The sequence below is a fragment of the Gopherus flavomarginatus genome, chromosome 2 (assembly GCF_025201925.1).
Source record: "Gopherus flavomarginatus isolate rGopFla2 chromosome 2, rGopFla2.mat.asm, whole genome shotgun sequence".
Classification (NCBI taxonomy): Eukaryota; Metazoa; Chordata; order Testudines; family Testudinidae; genus Gopherus; species Gopherus flavomarginatus.
The window spans coordinates 152,983,182-152,997,939 of NC_066618.1; the positions used below are offsets into that span (position 1 = coordinate 152,983,182).

Sequence of the window (14,758 nt, forward strand, 5' to 3'; positions counted from 1 at the left end):
GGCTGGCTGGTTTGGTTTGCCTTAGAAGTGGAAAAACCTCAGCCTTGGGCTGTAACTGCCCTGTTTAAGCGATTTGTCCTGAATTGGGGGTCCCCCCAGAACCACATTGTCACACCCCCGCTTTGGTTCCCCCAGCTCACCTGCTCCATGAAGGTGAGTAGCGACTCCTTGTTGTTCTCCCACTCCTGCTGCAGCTCGCTGGCATGGGGGAACTTGTCGCAGCCCAGGTAGATGGAGAGCTCCAGGCAGTTGGTGTGCAGGTAGCTGAAGTCATTCAGGCCTGGCAGAGAAGTGGGAACGGGCTGTCAGCACTGGCCTGGCGGCTGGAGCCCACCCATGGGGGGAGGGTGAGTGTTCCTCTCCTGAGGGGGCGGCAGGGTCCCTGGGGCAGGCAGCCTGGCTGCAGCAGTGCCAGCCTCTGGGGGTGGGTGGCCTTGAGCCGAGGGAGCACCTGGCCTGGGTGAACAGGCCAGAGTGGTGGGAACAGGGGTGGGAGGCTGGGAGAGACCAGCTCAGCGATCCCTGCCTGCCTATGCCGCCTGGCGGGGGGGGACAAGGAGCAACAGAGGCTGAACCCGCAGGTGGGGGGACGGGAGCCTCGGCTTGCGGGGCCTTGCGAACAAAGCTCTGGAAAAATGTCTGGAGGGGGTGACACTAGAGTGGCCTGAGGGGCAGGGGCACCCAGCGGAAGGGCCAGCACTACAGGGCTTTGGGGGGGGGGGTCAGCTAAGGGTGATGTTGGCACCCTCCCCAAAGGGAGCCCTGTCTGGCCTAGTTCCCCCCCGCCCCCGCCACAGCACCTTTGCCTGGAGGGTGTTTGCTGCACCATTACCCCCCCCCTCCAGCCTCCACTCACTCCCCACTCGGGGGTGCCACTTGGCGCCGCTGACGATGCCCATGCCGTTGGTCATGTCCTGAGTGTGGCAGCCCCCACGAAAGGTCTCGGTCATGGTGAGGTGAGCCGAGGCGTAGGAGATGGCCAGCCAGCGGAAGATGGCGTGGTCGGGGGTCTCCTGCACCTCCAGGTTCTCGTCCTCGTAGTCGTATGGCAGGCGAGCCGCCGCCTCCCCCTCTCCCTCGCGGGGCGGTCGGGCCATGTCGTAGGGGTACGACACTAGCTTCTCTCCGCCGTGGAAGTTGGCTCCCAGCACGAAGGGGGTCTTCTCCATCCAGGCGAGGATGGCGCGCACCTCCACAGCCACCTGGGGGAGCACAGAACTGGGGCCTGTGGGCACACAAGCCCCCACCTCCTGCCTTTGGCAGAGCCCCTCTGCCCAGCGCCCACACCTGCCTGCTCCCCTGCTAATCCCCACTTCATGAAGTGGCCAGGCATTGGCTGGCACCCTGCCCAGTAGCTCCACCATAAATGCCAGCTTGGATCCCTGCCATCACTCCCAGCAGCCCCCCTCCGGCCTGCCCACAGGCTGCGATTGCCTTCCCTACTAGTCCTGCAGGCAGGGTTCCCAGCCATCCCACCCTCCTGGCACCACATGTGACCGGGAGCCAGGGCACCCAGAGCCCCCACAGCCACTCACGTGGGCGTCCTCGGCCAGGTAGTGCTCGGGGATGGGGATGTGGTGGTTGGGGACCCGGTATGGGACCCACTTCCGCTCCTCAGCTGCCCACAGCACGCTGGCCAGGTCCGGGAAGTTCTCGAAGATGTCGTAGCCTTCCTCGTTCCAGTGGCCCAGCGCCCAGTTGCCCAGCTCCGAGCCCTGCGGGGAAGGGCACGACCCGCTCAGCAGCAGGCCCTTGGCAGCTGACACCAGCCCAGTCCACCCCCCCACACTGCCATGCCGCAAGGGCTGGGCATGATGGATCTGATGGAGACTGACGTGGCTTCCCCTGCCCCATTCCCTCACAGCATCAGGACACCTCCTCCCGCTTTCTGGCCTCAGCAGGAGTCCCTGCACACAGCCAGGCCGAGCTCCGAGCGCGGCTGGTAACTGGGTCGTGCTCTTGGCGTGCCAAGGGGCAGCACAGGCAGGCATGGGGGAGCTCTCACCGCCTGACTGGCAATCTCGTAGCCGTCGGGGTTGAGGGAGGGCACGAGGTGGATGCGGGTCTCGGTCACCAGGCTGCGCACACGCGGGTTCCCGTCCTGGTACTCCTTGCACAGGAACTGCATCAGCAGCAGCAGCAGCTCACGGCCCAGCACCTCGTTGCCGTGCAGCCCGGCCGTGTAGCGGAATTCGGGCTCCCCTGCGGGGAGAGGGTGCGAGGTCACTGTGATGCCCTCCAGCCCAGGGTGCCTGCAGAAACTGGCACAGTGCACCAGGTTCAGGGGAACAGCGGGCTGGGCAAACACAGGCAGCATCCCACCCCACCAGGAGCTCCTCCCCATGCAGGGAGAGATGCTCTCCGATCCCTGTGTCGGGTAGGCTGGGGGCTGGCAGAGCAACACGCCCAGGAGCCCAGTGCCACCAGCTCCTGGCCCCTCACCATACAGCGGCCTGGTGCTTTGCTGCACTGAAATCCGCAGGCCGGAGGCAGCTAACTTGGGAGGGGTCCACCTGCTACCCCTACCCCACTGCTCATCCCGCAGCCCAGGCCCTGCCTCACCAAGCTCATGCTCCCCCGGCTTGTCTGAGATCTCCATGGCATAGATCTTCAGGCCGCGGGAACTCTTGCCGATGTTGTAGATGCGCGTGATGCTGGGACACTCTTCATTCACCACCTTCATAAGCTGCAGGAAGCAGGGAGGCATGAAGGGGCCAGGCCTGCCCATCCCATCCTGAGTGGCACCAGGACGGGGATGGAGGGGCCCTGGGTGGGGAGTCCATGCCACCAGCAAGGCAAGGGGGGGCAGGTGGGGCTGTATTGCTCTCCCACAAGGGAATGAAGGCCAGGGAGCCGCTGCCAGTGGGGCACACAGTGGGGTGGGCGCCCCAAGAGGCTCATGGAATCGGCTGACATCACCCGGACGGGCGACAGGCAGCTCTGGCCCCCGGCATCGATGAGCCGCTACTGGCTGTGAGCAGAGCTGGGGCGGGAGAGGAGCCGGGGTCAATCCTCGCTGTCAGTGTCACGCTGAACCCTGGCCAAACACGGGGGAGCCAGTCCCTGGCAATGACTCTGCAGAGAGGGGCCAACATGCCAGGGACATAGGGCTGGCTGGAGCACTGGGAAATGCTGCAGATAGGAGGCACTTGCCCTGGCCAATGCGGCAGGAGGCCAGGGCAGTGGTAACCCCCCAGAGGGGGCAGGGGGTTCCCTGGAAATACCCCAGGAGCTGGGCACTGCCCTGCAAGACCAGCAGCAGGCAGAGACTCAGAGCCAGCGCAGCGAGCTCTGAATGGCTCTGAATGCCATGCTCTGGTGTTCCCCCCCCCCCATCTCCACGGGGGTCGCGCACACACCTGCCTCATGTCCTTGTAGCTGTGGTGGCGGAAGTCCAGGTTGTCAGTGGACGTCACCTCGTTCTGCTGGCTGTAATAGCTGCTGATGGCTGGGGAAGGGGCAGAGCCGCTGGTCAGACACGCAGCCGTGACCCAGGGAGCCTGGAGGCAGAGGGAGGGACGCTGGCGCCCAGGAGGGGCTGTGCCGTGCAGGAGCCTCTCGGGCAAGTTCTGCAGTGGAGAGCCCCAGAGGGCTCGGCCCAGAGCCCCTCAAAGTGAGCTGCCCTAGCCAGTTGGTGAGCTCAGCACGCTGGCACTGCCAAGGACGCTGGTGTGGGACCTGCCCCCTGTCCTCTGGGGTGCCAGGTGAGCTCAGCCAGGACAGGGCCAGCTCCTGGGCAGGACCATCCCAGTGCTGCTCCAGATCCCCAGAGTCACTGCAACCGGGGATGGGGGGAGAGGGAGCTGCAGGTCCCAGAGCCCCCCAGCAGCAGCCTGGCCCAGCCTGCCCATGCAGGGCTGTCAGGCCTGCTCTGCAGCAGCCGTCCCGTCCCTCCTGCCCCAGCACCAGGCCCCACTCAGCTCCCCAGAGCCGCCTCCCACCCGCGGCTTGAGCAGCGTCAGGCCCCGGTGGGTGCGTTTGCTCCCATCTCTTACTGGAGAGGGGGCAGCCCAGCACCTCAAGCCGCATGCACAGGCTCCCATTCCAGATCTGCGGGTACACCCGGATGAAGCGCGCGACCACGGGCTCCGGGAACTCGGTCAGCACTGGCGTGTCCTTGTCCACATTGCCATGGAAGAGCTGCAGGGAGAGGCCCAATAGGCAGCGTCAGGTGTGGCACCAGGACACATGGCCCCTGAGCGCAGGTAAAGGAGGCAGGTGCCAGGCAACCCTACCCCCCACCATGCTCTGTCAGTGTCCCTCAATCCTGACCCACAGTCCCAGCCCTGGGCTCCCCCCTAGCTCTGCCAGTGCCCCTCAATCCCGACCTCCAGGCCTAGGCTCCCCCCAGCTCTGCCAGTGCCCCTCAATCCCGACCCCCAGGTCTGGGCTCCCCCCAGCTCTGCCAGTGCCCCTCAATCCCGACCTCCAGGTCTGGGCTCCCCCCAGCTCTGCCAGTGCCCCACAGTCCCAACCCCCAGCCCTAGCATACTCCCCCCAGCTCTGCCAGTGCCCCTCAATCCCGACCCCTCAGGTCTGGGCTCCCCCCAGCTCTGCCAGTGCCCCACAATCCCAACCCCCAGCCCTAGGATGCTCCCCCCAGCTCTGCCAGTGCCCCTCAATCCCGACCCCCAGCCCCAGGCCTGAGGCATGCGCCGGAGTTACAGCTGCTGTGCCCCAGATATGGTGGAGGCCGCCTGGGCGGGCTGGAGCCGGTTTGGGGGCAGGGTTGGGGGGTGGATGGGAGCCCCCAGCAGGGTGCCAGGGGGGCAGGGCCCGTACCATCTCCTCGTAGCCATTGGAGTACATGACCCAGTTCTGGCTGTCGTTGCTGAAGCCCACGTAGAAGGCGGTGACAAAATCATCACTGGGGAGACAAGAGCATGGGGGGGACTCAGCACCCAGGGGCAGCTGGGAGCAGCCACAGTCGGGGCAGGGAGTCTGGGGGGAAGGAGGCACAGGGATCTCGGCCTCAGGACACAAGCGGGGCAGGGAGTCTGGTGGTGGTGGGGAGGAAGGCACAGGGATCTCGGCCTCAGGAAACAGCCAGGCAGCACAAGTCCTAGGCCCAGGAGCCGCCTGAGGTAAGCGCCGCCCAGCTGGAGCTTACACCCCGCACCCACTCCTGTACCCAAACTCCCTCCCAGATCCTGCACTTCTCCCGCATCCCAACCCCTACCCCAGCCCTGAGCCCCCTCTCCTGCACCCAAACTCCCTCCCAGAGCCTGCACCCCTCCCACACCCCAACCCCCTATCCCAGCCCTGAGCCCCCTCCTGCAGCCGAACTCCCTCCCAGATCCTGCACCCCACAACCCCTGCCCCAGGCTCAGCCCCCTCCCACACCCCAACTCCCTGTCCCAGCCCGATGAAAGTGAGTGAGGGTGGGGGAGAGCGAGTGACTGCAAGAGGGGGGATGGAGTGAGTGGGGCGGGGCCTCGGGGAAGGGACAGGGCAAGGGTGTTTGGGTTTGTGTGATTAGACAGTTGGCAACCCTAACCTGGCCTGTACCTACTGGATCTGGGAGTCCCACCCCCGCAGCCCGTACGTACTGGATCTGGGAGTCCCGGCCCTGTGTGATGACACCTGTGAATTTCGTGGTTCTCCTGGTGTCCACCTCAATCCAGTGAGCCCGGGTGTCGTCCTCCGCGCACCAGGCACCATCGAAGAAATCGTCCTCGTTGGAGCCGGCCTGAGGGGTGGGCAAAGGGAGAGGGGAGAGGGCAGGGTCTTCCCTGAGGCCAATGGCAGGTAGGGGCGACTCCGGGTCTGGAGGGTCTGGCAGGGGATGAGGCTGCTCCTACCTGCATGTTGAGCCGACCGCGCTGAGCTCCCAAGCCGTGCCGCAGCATGGACGAGGCCAGGATCTGGTCATCCTCGATGCGGTGGGACTCCATCCCGATGGGGGGACACTCTGCAAGGCAGGGAGGGCAGCACCCGTGTGAGGGGGGGAGGCCCTCACTAGTCCAGCTCCCTCCAGCCCCCTCATTCCCTGGCTCAGGGCCACACTCGCACACCCAGCTGCCCCCTGCCCAGGAGCGACCCAGATGTGCCCGCAGCTGGTGGCGGAGCGGTTGGGGGACCTCTCCCTGCTCTCTGCCCCTTGCAGCTGGCATGGCCACTGCCGGGGCCCTCGGGCCCAGTGTGGGCACCAACCCAGCTGTGCCCAGTTTCTGCATCAACCAGACCTGGGCCAACCGGCCTCACTCACCCTCCTGCCCCTGCATCATTCCTGCCCCCTGCTCTCCAAATGGGGCATGTGGCTCTGCTCCCAGCTGGCGCAGCCCGGGGGTCACTCACTTGTTTTCTCCTCCGGGGGCGTCCATTCGTCCTCATCTGTCTCCCACTTCTTCCCGCCCGGCTTCTTCGGCTTCCCTGCAGGTGGGTGGGGCGGGGGGTTAGTGAGAGGTAGGGGGAGGATGTCAGGGCTGGGCTTGGTCCCCTGCTCCGGGTGGGCACTGAGGGTGCCAGGCAGGGGCACAGAGAAGAGGTGGGACAGGGGCCTGTTGCCCTGCACCCCTTGGTAGCTGAGCAGGGCCAGAGCAGCAGAATAGGAAGGGGCTGGGAAGGACAGAGAGGCGGGGGGCTGGGGGGGGGACTTTGTGCACGTCTCTCTAACTCAAGCTGGCATGGTCAGAGCACCTGGAATGACCTATGCAGGGCCAGGCCAGAGAAAGGGCTTCACCAAGGGTCCTGAGTACAGTGCCCCGGGGCCAGGCCCCGGCCGGGGATTCTGGGTACGGTGCCCCAGGGCCAAGCCCCGGCCGGGGATTCTGGGTACGGTGCTGTGGGGTCGGGCCCTGCTGGGGGTCCTGCGTGCAGCCCCGCTCCGGAGAGGACATGGTTCGGGGAGGCAGCTCCGCACTCACCTTTCCGCTCCTTGGTCTTCTCCTCCGCCCACTTGTCATCCGTGTCCACCTCCTCCTCCTCCTCCTCCTTGCTGCTGCCGCCTTTCTTGGGCTTTCCTGCTCCAGGAGCGGAGAGGGGCAGGGTCAAGGCCAATGTGGCCAAGGGAGGGTTAGATCAGGCTGGTGGGTTCCTTCTGCCCTGGCTGCTTGAGAACTGTGTCCCTGGGGATCCCCACGTAGCCACAGGGCCAGCGTCCTGGCTGGGGGCAGCCAGGAGCACAGGCCAGCTGGGAGAAGGGAGCCCACATGGCCAGGGGTTTGGTCTACTGGGGAGTGCATACATGGTCAGCATATCTGGCCCCGCCCACAATTAGCATGGCCCCACCCCATGTGCCTGGCCCCTCACCCTGTGTGCCCTGCCCCACCCCACTGGGGGAAGCCCTCTCCTTACCTGGCTTGAGTCGCTCCTCGTCCGTTTCCATCTCGCCTTCACCCTCTTTCTTGCTGGGGAACTTCTTGGGCTGGGGCAGGCCGTATTCCACTGCGGGCGAGAGCGGGGCGCACTGAGGGGCCACTGCCACCGAACGCAGCGGGAAGTGGGGGAGAACAGGCCAGGGATCGGCCCCGCCGGATGCCACAGGACATGGCGCTGGGCTGGCATGCACCCAGGCTGGGCCGTGTGGGCACTGGGCAGCCCTCCCTGCAGGACCCCAGCCCTGCCCAGTCATGGTCCTCTGGAGGGGACCCCGTCTGCTGGTTCTAACTGGGGCTGGGGCCCCTGTTAGTGCCTGGGGGGGGAAATGCCAGATCTCCCCCAGCTGGCCTAAGGCCCATCATGCTGCCTGGGCCTGCATGCACTGGCTGGGTGGCAGGCCAGGCCATGGCAGGGGTGGGAGCGGGATCATACGGAGGCCAGGGCTGTGGTGTCTGTGTGTAGGGCAGGGGGAGGGAAGGGGGCAGAGAGCTGTGGGGTCCGAAGCAGGGGAGAGGGGGACAGAGCTGCAGGGGGATGCAGGGTGCTGGGGGGAAGGGCAGGGGCCGAGTGTTGGTGGGGGAGGAGGCCGGGTGCTGGGGCAGGAGGTCGGGCACAAGCGGCTGGGGGCCGGGGGCCCGTCCTGAGGCGGCCGACACTCACTGTCGTCGTAGTCCGGCAGTGGTGGCAGTGGCAGCTCCTCATCGTAGTCCCTCTCGGGGGGCGGAGGGGGAGGCTCCACGGGTGGCTCTGCAGGAGGAGGAGAGAGGCCGAGTGAGCCCCAGGGAGGTGGGTACAGCCAGGTGCCGGCGGGGGAGAGCCGCCAGGGCTGAGGAGACTTAGCCCAGGACAGACCCTCCGAGGGCTAATGTTTGGCTGCCAGCAGCACAGCGTGGCCCACGACAGGGCAGGCAGGGGGCCTTTCAGAGGAGAGATCGTGGTCCAACCCCCACAACCCCTCCCAATCAATCTGTGGCATTATAAGGTGCTAGGCCTGTGGTCTGAGGTGTCTGAGGTGAATTCAGGGACAGTGACTGGAGCAGACCTGAGGGCTGCCCTAAATTGCCCCTCTGCTTCATTAGCCCCTGGGGACTTTGCAATGGGCCAGAATACCCACGGTGTCTGAGCACTCCAGCCCCTCCCGCACAGAGCAGGTCCTTGGTTCCCAGGCTGTGTAGGTCACAGATGTGTGGCTAAGGGCAGGAGCAGAGTCCAAGGGTCTAGTTGGGCCTGGGCACGTCACCCAAGGGCACTGCCCCTGCAGCTCCCCATGCAGCGGAGCCTGTGGGCCCCAAGGGAAGGGCCCTGACACCCAGGCAGTGGGGAGGTGCTGCTTTGCATGGAGAGCTGGGCATGAGGAGTGGGCACCTCTCTGACCAGCGGGCACACAACCCAGGGCACCGGAACCTTTGTAGAAGGGGGAGGGGCCAAGGCCAAAGTGACCCCTCCCTCTCTGCGGCTGCCCAAGCCAGCTGCCCTTTCTTCTGGTGACACAGCAGCCCCTGGTGGGTGAAAGGTGTAATTGCAGTGCCTCCGCAGCAGACTCTATTATTCTGCGGGGGAAAAACAATCTTCAGAGGACATGAATTCTGCACTTATGTACCTCTTGTTAAAAAGTGTGGGGAGGGGGGTGGCTCCCTAGTCCCTCTGGTTTGGTGCCGGTACGCACAACAGCCTCTGCACCGATGCAGGGCAGCCTCAGACCCCTCCAATGGTGGCCCACTCAGGGGGGTTTCTTCCCTGCCTGTCCCCCACCCCCGTTCTTCCCTGGCTGGGGAAGACTTGGGGCCAGAAGAAACATACTTGGCTTCTCCTCCACCTCCAACGGCGGCCTCTCGGGTTTCTTTCTGCTCGGAGGTTTCTTGGGTTTCTGCTGCCGCCGGATGTATTCGACTGGAGGGAAGGAACGTAGGTTTGTCACTGTCCTGCTGCGGGAGGGAGAGCGGAGGCTCTAACCAGGGGGTTTCTCCCAGGGTTGGGGTAGGGGGCTCCCATGTGGCATGAGGGGACAACAGTGTCCAGAGTGGGAGGAAAGAGCTGGCAAAAGGAAGGGTAACGCTCCCTGGGGAGAACAGGGCAGCAGCCTGGCCAGCAGATGTACTTTGCCTCAGTCTTTAATAAGGCTAATGAGGAGCTTAGGGATAATGGAAGGATGACAAACGGGAATGAGGATATAGAGGTGGATATTACCACATCTGAGGTAGAAGCCAAACTTGAACAGCTTAATGGGACAAAATCGGAGGGCCCAGATAATCTTCGTCCAAGAATATTAAAGGAACTGGCGCATGAAATTGCAAGCCCGTTAGCAAGAATTTTTAATGAATCGGTAAACTCAGGGGTTGTACCGTACGACTGGAGAATTGCTAACATAGTTCCTATCTTTAAGAACGGGAAAAAATGTGATCCGAGTAACTATAGGCCTGTTAGTTTGACATCTGTAGGTATGTAAGGTCTTGGAAAAAATTTTGAAGGAGAAAGTAGTTAAGGACATTGAGGTCAATGGTAATTGGGACAAGTTACAACATGGTTTTACTAAAGGTAGATCGTGCCAAACCAACCTGATCTCCTTCTTTGAGAAGGTGACAGATTATTTAGACAAAGGAAATGCAGTAGATCTAATTTACCTCGATTTCAGTAAGGCATTTGACACGGTTCCGCATGGGGAACTATTAGTTAAATTGGAAAAGATGGGGATCAATATGAAAATTGAAAGGTGGATAAGGAACTGGTTAAACAGGAGACTCCAACGGGTCGTACTGAAGGTTGAACTGTCAGGCTGGAAGGAGGTTACTAGTGGAGTTCCTCAAGGATCAGTTTTGGGACCAATCTTATTTAACCTTTTTATTACTGACCTTGGCACAAAAAGTGGGAATGTGCTAATAAAGTTGCGGATGACACAAAGTTGGGTGGTATTGCTAACACAGAGAAGGACCGAGATATCATACAAGAAGATCTGGATGACCTTGTAAACTGGAGTAATAGTAATAGGATGAAATTTAATAGTGAAAAGTGCAAGGTCATGCACTTAGGGATTAATAATAAGAATTTTAGATATAGATTGGGGACACATCAGTTGGAAGCAACAGAGGAGGAGAAGGACCTTGGAGTATTGGTTGATGACAGGATGACTATCAGCAGCCAATGTGATATGGCCGTTAAAAAAGCTAATGCAGTTTTAGGATGCATCAGGCGAGGTATTTCCAGCAAAGATAAGGAGGTGTTAGTACCATTATATAAGGCACTGGTGAGACCTCATCTGGAATGCTGTGTGCAGTTCTGGTCTCCCATGTTTAAGAAGGATGAATTCAAACTGGAACAGGTTCAGAGACGGGCTACTAGGATGATCCGAGGAATGGAAAACCTGCCTTATGAAAGGAGACTCAAAGAGCTTGGCTTGTTTAGCCTAGCCAAAAGAAGGCTGAGGGGGGATATGCTTGCTCTTTATAAATATATCAGAGGGATTAATATTAGGGAGGGAGAGGAATTATTTAAGCTTAGTACCAAGGTAGACACAAGAACAAATGGGTATAAACTGGACACTAGGAAGTTTAGACTTGAAATTAGACGAAGGTTTCTAACCATTAGAGGAGTGAAGTTCTGGAACAGCCTTCCAAGGGGAGTAGTGGGGGCAAAAGACATATTTGGCTTTAAGACTAAGCTTGATAAGTTTATGGAAGGGATGGTATGATGGGATAGCTTAATTTTGGCAATTGATCTTTGATTATCAGCGGATAAGTATGCCCAGTGGTCTGTGATGGGATGTTGGATGGGATGGGATCTGAGTTACTGCAGAGAATTCTTTCCTGAATGCTGGCTGGTGAGTCTTGCCCACATGCTCAGGGTTTAGCTGATCGCCATATTTGGGGTCGGGAAAGAATTTTCCTCCGGGGCAGATTGGCAGAGGCCCTGGAGGTTTTTCGCCTTCCTCTGCAGCGTGGGGCATGGGTCACTTGCTGGTGGATTCTCTGCAGCTTGAGGTCTTCAAACCACAATTTGAAGACTTCAGTAACTCGGACATAGGTTAGGGGTTTGTTATAGAAGTGGATGGGTAGGGTTCTGTGTCCTGCTTTGTGCAGGAGGTCAGACTAGATGATCATATTGGTCCCTTCTGACCCTAAAGTCAATGAGTCTATGAGATGCAGGGCTGCCTCTCTACCAGGCCGTCTGAGAGCCGGGGCAATCCTGGGGCAGGAGGGGGCACTCAGTGTTGGGGGGGTTCTCCCTTCACCGTTGTGAGTGGGGTCAAGGGGGCAGAGCAGGCCGGATCCTAGCAACTTCACTCAGATGCCAGCAGCCCTGGTCATTGTCGTCCCTGCACAGGGACTGTGAGCCTGATCCTCCCCGCCTGGCACCGTGGACATCACTTACCCCTATCCCAAGTCCAAAGGGGGCTGATGCCGGGCACAGGAGGCTCAGGCCCCGTAGGACTTTGGCCCAAGGGGTATCAGGTGTTTAAGAGCCATCTTACAGGATCTCAGGGCTGGGACTCCGGGATCTGCACAGGGGATGGGGCTGTGCAGCACTGGGGGTCTGGGACCTAGGAGGTGAGGCTGTCCCATCCCAGGGGAGCATTGGGGGTCGCAGGCCAGCCCCTTCTTCTTGGTGTGGAGGGGCCCTAGTGTGTGCTTGCTCTAGGGCAGGGCTGTCCCCACAGGGCCGAGGCCCAGAGGGGACTGAGGGTCTGGGCGGAGGGGCCGCGGGGAGATAGCAGCAGCCCCGTACAGTCCTCGTAGTCCTCCCGCTCGATCTGCTCATTGTAATCCAGCGTGGGTGGCTCGGGCTCTTCCGTCAGCACTGCAGAGAGAGACAGACACAATCACCAGCTGCTGCCCATGAGGGTGCTGGGACCCAGCTCGACAGGGGGCCACGCGGGGGGGGGACACGGCAGGGGCTGCTCTCTGCTGTGCCAGGCTGGAGCTAAACTGCGGGCAGGAGAAGGCAGTGCAGTCATTGCTACAGCCCTATCTGGGAGGCTGCGCCAGGGCCGTGGGCCCAAGGAGAGGCCCCCCCAGGGCTCCCACAGGATATGCCAGGGCTGGGGGCTCCTGGAAACTCTCCTGCCCTCCCCGAGGCCACAGGGATGCTCTGGGTTTAGGACAGGGGACTGAGGGGCACACAGCCAGGGCAGGCCCCACGCAGCTGGCGAGCACTCACCAGGGTCGGGCGCCAGTCTCCGGTCCTCCCTGCTGGGCTCCCACGGCTCCGTCGGGGGCTCATAGAACTCATCTAGGAACAAAAGCTGTTGGCTGGGAGGGGTCCTCTGGGTCAGGCACCTTCCTGCTGCGCCAGGGCCTCTGCAGCCGCCCACGCCGATGCACTGCCCTGCTGCCCTTGCGCTGCATGGCCCACATGCTGCCCATGCCTTGCCCTTGTGTCACCCTCGCTCCTGCGCCTCTGCCTCCCACAGCTCTCAGAAGCGCATGCTGTTCCCAGCAAAGCTCACCAAGCTGCTCCAGGCTCCTGTGCCCTAGGGAGATGGGGCCAAGCCTGTGCGAAGTGCCAGGGCAGTGCTGCGATGGGGGAGGGTCCACCCCGCACCCTATTCCCCTCCCCCTCCCTGAATCGCTCTTACTCCGGCGGCTCCCCGGCTCCTGTTCTTCAGCCCAACGCGACTCGTCAGGCCCCTCGGGAAATTCATCTGGAAAACACAGGGCAGGAGTTCAGAGCACTGGGCCGGGGGCTGGGGTGGGGCGGGAAGGCAAGGGGCCGGGACTGAACAGCCTTCTCGATCCCTGCACGGAGAGCCACACAGCAGGGGTCCAGGCTGGGCAAAGGGCTCAGCACCCCCCTGCCAGGAGAAGGAGGAGTTCTCAGGGCCTGGGGAAGCCACATGGCCTTGTCTCTGCAGGGAGAGACTCAGTACCCGGCTGGGATGGTCCCCAGGGGGTTGGTGCTCGGTATCTGGCGGGACAGTCCCTACAGGGAGAGACTCAGTCCCCAGAGGGTTGGCACTCAGTACTGGGCAGGTACAGTCCCTAGGGGGTTGGTGCTCAGCACCCGGTGGAGACAGTCCCTGGGGGGGGGTAGGCGCTCGGTACCAGGCAGGGACAGTCCCCGGGGGGTTGGCACTTGGCACCCAGTGAGGAAAGTCCCTGGGGGGTTGGCGCTCGGTACCCAGTGGGGACAGTCCCTGGGGGGTTGGCACTTGGTACCCGGCGGGGACAGTTCCCGGGGAGCTAAGTGCTTGATACCAGGCGGACCTGCAGGGAAGGGTTTAAAAACATCTGGCTGTTTGGGGAAAATGCCCTTGACAGCTCTGGAGAGGACTCACCCAGCTCTCTGGCTGAGTGGAACAGCACGGATTAGCTAATGGTACAAGTGAGATGACTAAAGTGGTGGTTTTACTCAGTGGCATGGGGGGTTACAGCTAATAACCTGGAACACAACCCTCCAGCTTTCTCTTACTCAGCAGATGTTTGCTGAGGTTGTGGAAATTCTCCCAAGCCGCCTTCCCCCAGCCCCTGGGCACCGCAGAGTGTTTCCGCTTTTATAAATAGAACCAAACAGCAACTCCCGAATTTGCGGCTGGGTCAAAGACATTAACAGCGCACTGCCAGTTTGGAGAGCGTTTCTATGGGGTGTTCAGTTACCGTGCGGTTTGCAAGATGGAGCAATTGTCTGAGGCTGCTTTAACTCTCAAACGTGCACTAGAAATTGTGTTCTCAATGGAAACAGCTGCTAAAAATGCCTGGGAGCTGCAACAGCACCCGGGCAACAAATAAACGGGAGGTCAGCCCAAAATGGACAGCACTGTCTGCATGCTCCTGCTGTGGCAAACCAGCCCGCCATGCAAAAGGCTGTTGGTTCACAGACAAACCCTGCAGAAGCTGCAACAAACTGGGGTGCAGACAGGTGATGTGCAAAACACACAACCATCATCTCACAAGGACAAGCTGGGGGGCTTTCATCAGCTCGCCGGGAACGGCGTGGAGTCCATGGAGAATGCTGAGGCATAAGAACATAAGAGCAGCCATACTGGGTCAGACCAAAAGTCCAACCAGCTCAGTATCCTGTCTGCCGACAGTGGCCAGTGCCAGGTGCCACAGAGGGAATGAACAGAACAGGTAATCATATAGTGATCCATCCCGTCACCCATTTCCAGCTTCTGGCAGACAGAGGCTAGGGACACCATCCCTGCCCATCCTGGCTAATAGCCATTGATGGACCTATCCTCCATGAACTTATCTTTTTTGAACCCTGTTATAGTCTTGGCCTTCACAATATCCTCTTGCAGGGAGTTCCACAGGTTAACTGTGTGTTGTATGAAGAAATACTTCCTTTTGTTCGTTTTAAACCTGCTGCCTATTAATTTCATTTGGTGACCCCTAGTTCTTGTGTTACAAAAAGCAGTAAATAACACGTCCTTATTTACTGTCTCCACACCAGTCATGATTTTATAGACCTCTCTCATATCCCCCCTTAGTTTCCAAGCTGAAAAGTC

At 60.9% G+C, this 14,758-nt stretch overlaps 1 protein-coding gene across 2 annotated transcripts in view; it reads right to left on the reverse strand.

Annotated features, from left to right (window-relative positions):
• The window catches only part of AEBP1 (AE binding protein 1), a 29,131-nt gene that overhangs the window by 2,772 nt on the left and 11,601 nt on the right, over positions 1 to 14,758 (reverse strand). Inside the window, exons 3-20 of one of the 2 annotated variants that reach the window (XM_050937397.1) lie at positions 12,890 to 12,955; positions 12,472 to 12,543; positions 12,040 to 12,111; positions 9,121 to 9,210; positions 7,981 to 8,067; positions 7,297 to 7,386; positions 6,867 to 6,962; positions 6,298 to 6,372; positions 5,802 to 5,911; positions 5,550 to 5,689; positions 4,783 to 4,867; positions 3,996 to 4,140; positions 3,360 to 3,448; positions 2,563 to 2,686; positions 2,006 to 2,202; positions 1,536 to 1,715; positions 857 to 1,202; positions 141 to 280 (exon numbers count right to left, since the gene is read on the reverse strand). In XM_050937397.1, the coding sequence (XP_050793354.1) occupies positions 141 to 280; positions 857 to 1,202; positions 1,536 to 1,715; positions 2,006 to 2,202; positions 2,563 to 2,686; positions 3,360 to 3,448; positions 3,996 to 4,140; positions 4,783 to 4,867; positions 5,550 to 5,689; positions 5,802 to 5,911; positions 6,298 to 6,372; positions 6,867 to 6,962; positions 7,297 to 7,386; positions 7,981 to 8,067; positions 9,121 to 9,210; positions 12,040 to 12,111; positions 12,472 to 12,543; positions 12,890 to 12,955 (2,204 nt within the window). Of the gene's footprint in view, positions 1 to 140; positions 281 to 856; positions 1,203 to 1,535; positions 1,716 to 2,005; positions 2,203 to 2,562; positions 2,687 to 3,359; positions 3,449 to 3,995; positions 4,141 to 4,782; positions 4,868 to 5,549; positions 5,690 to 5,801; positions 5,912 to 6,297; positions 6,373 to 6,866; positions 6,966 to 7,296; positions 7,387 to 7,980; positions 8,068 to 9,120; positions 9,211 to 12,039; positions 12,112 to 12,471; positions 12,544 to 12,889; positions 12,956 to 14,758 lie in introns of both variants that reach the window. The other variant, XM_050937396.1, reaches the window with a different exon arrangement.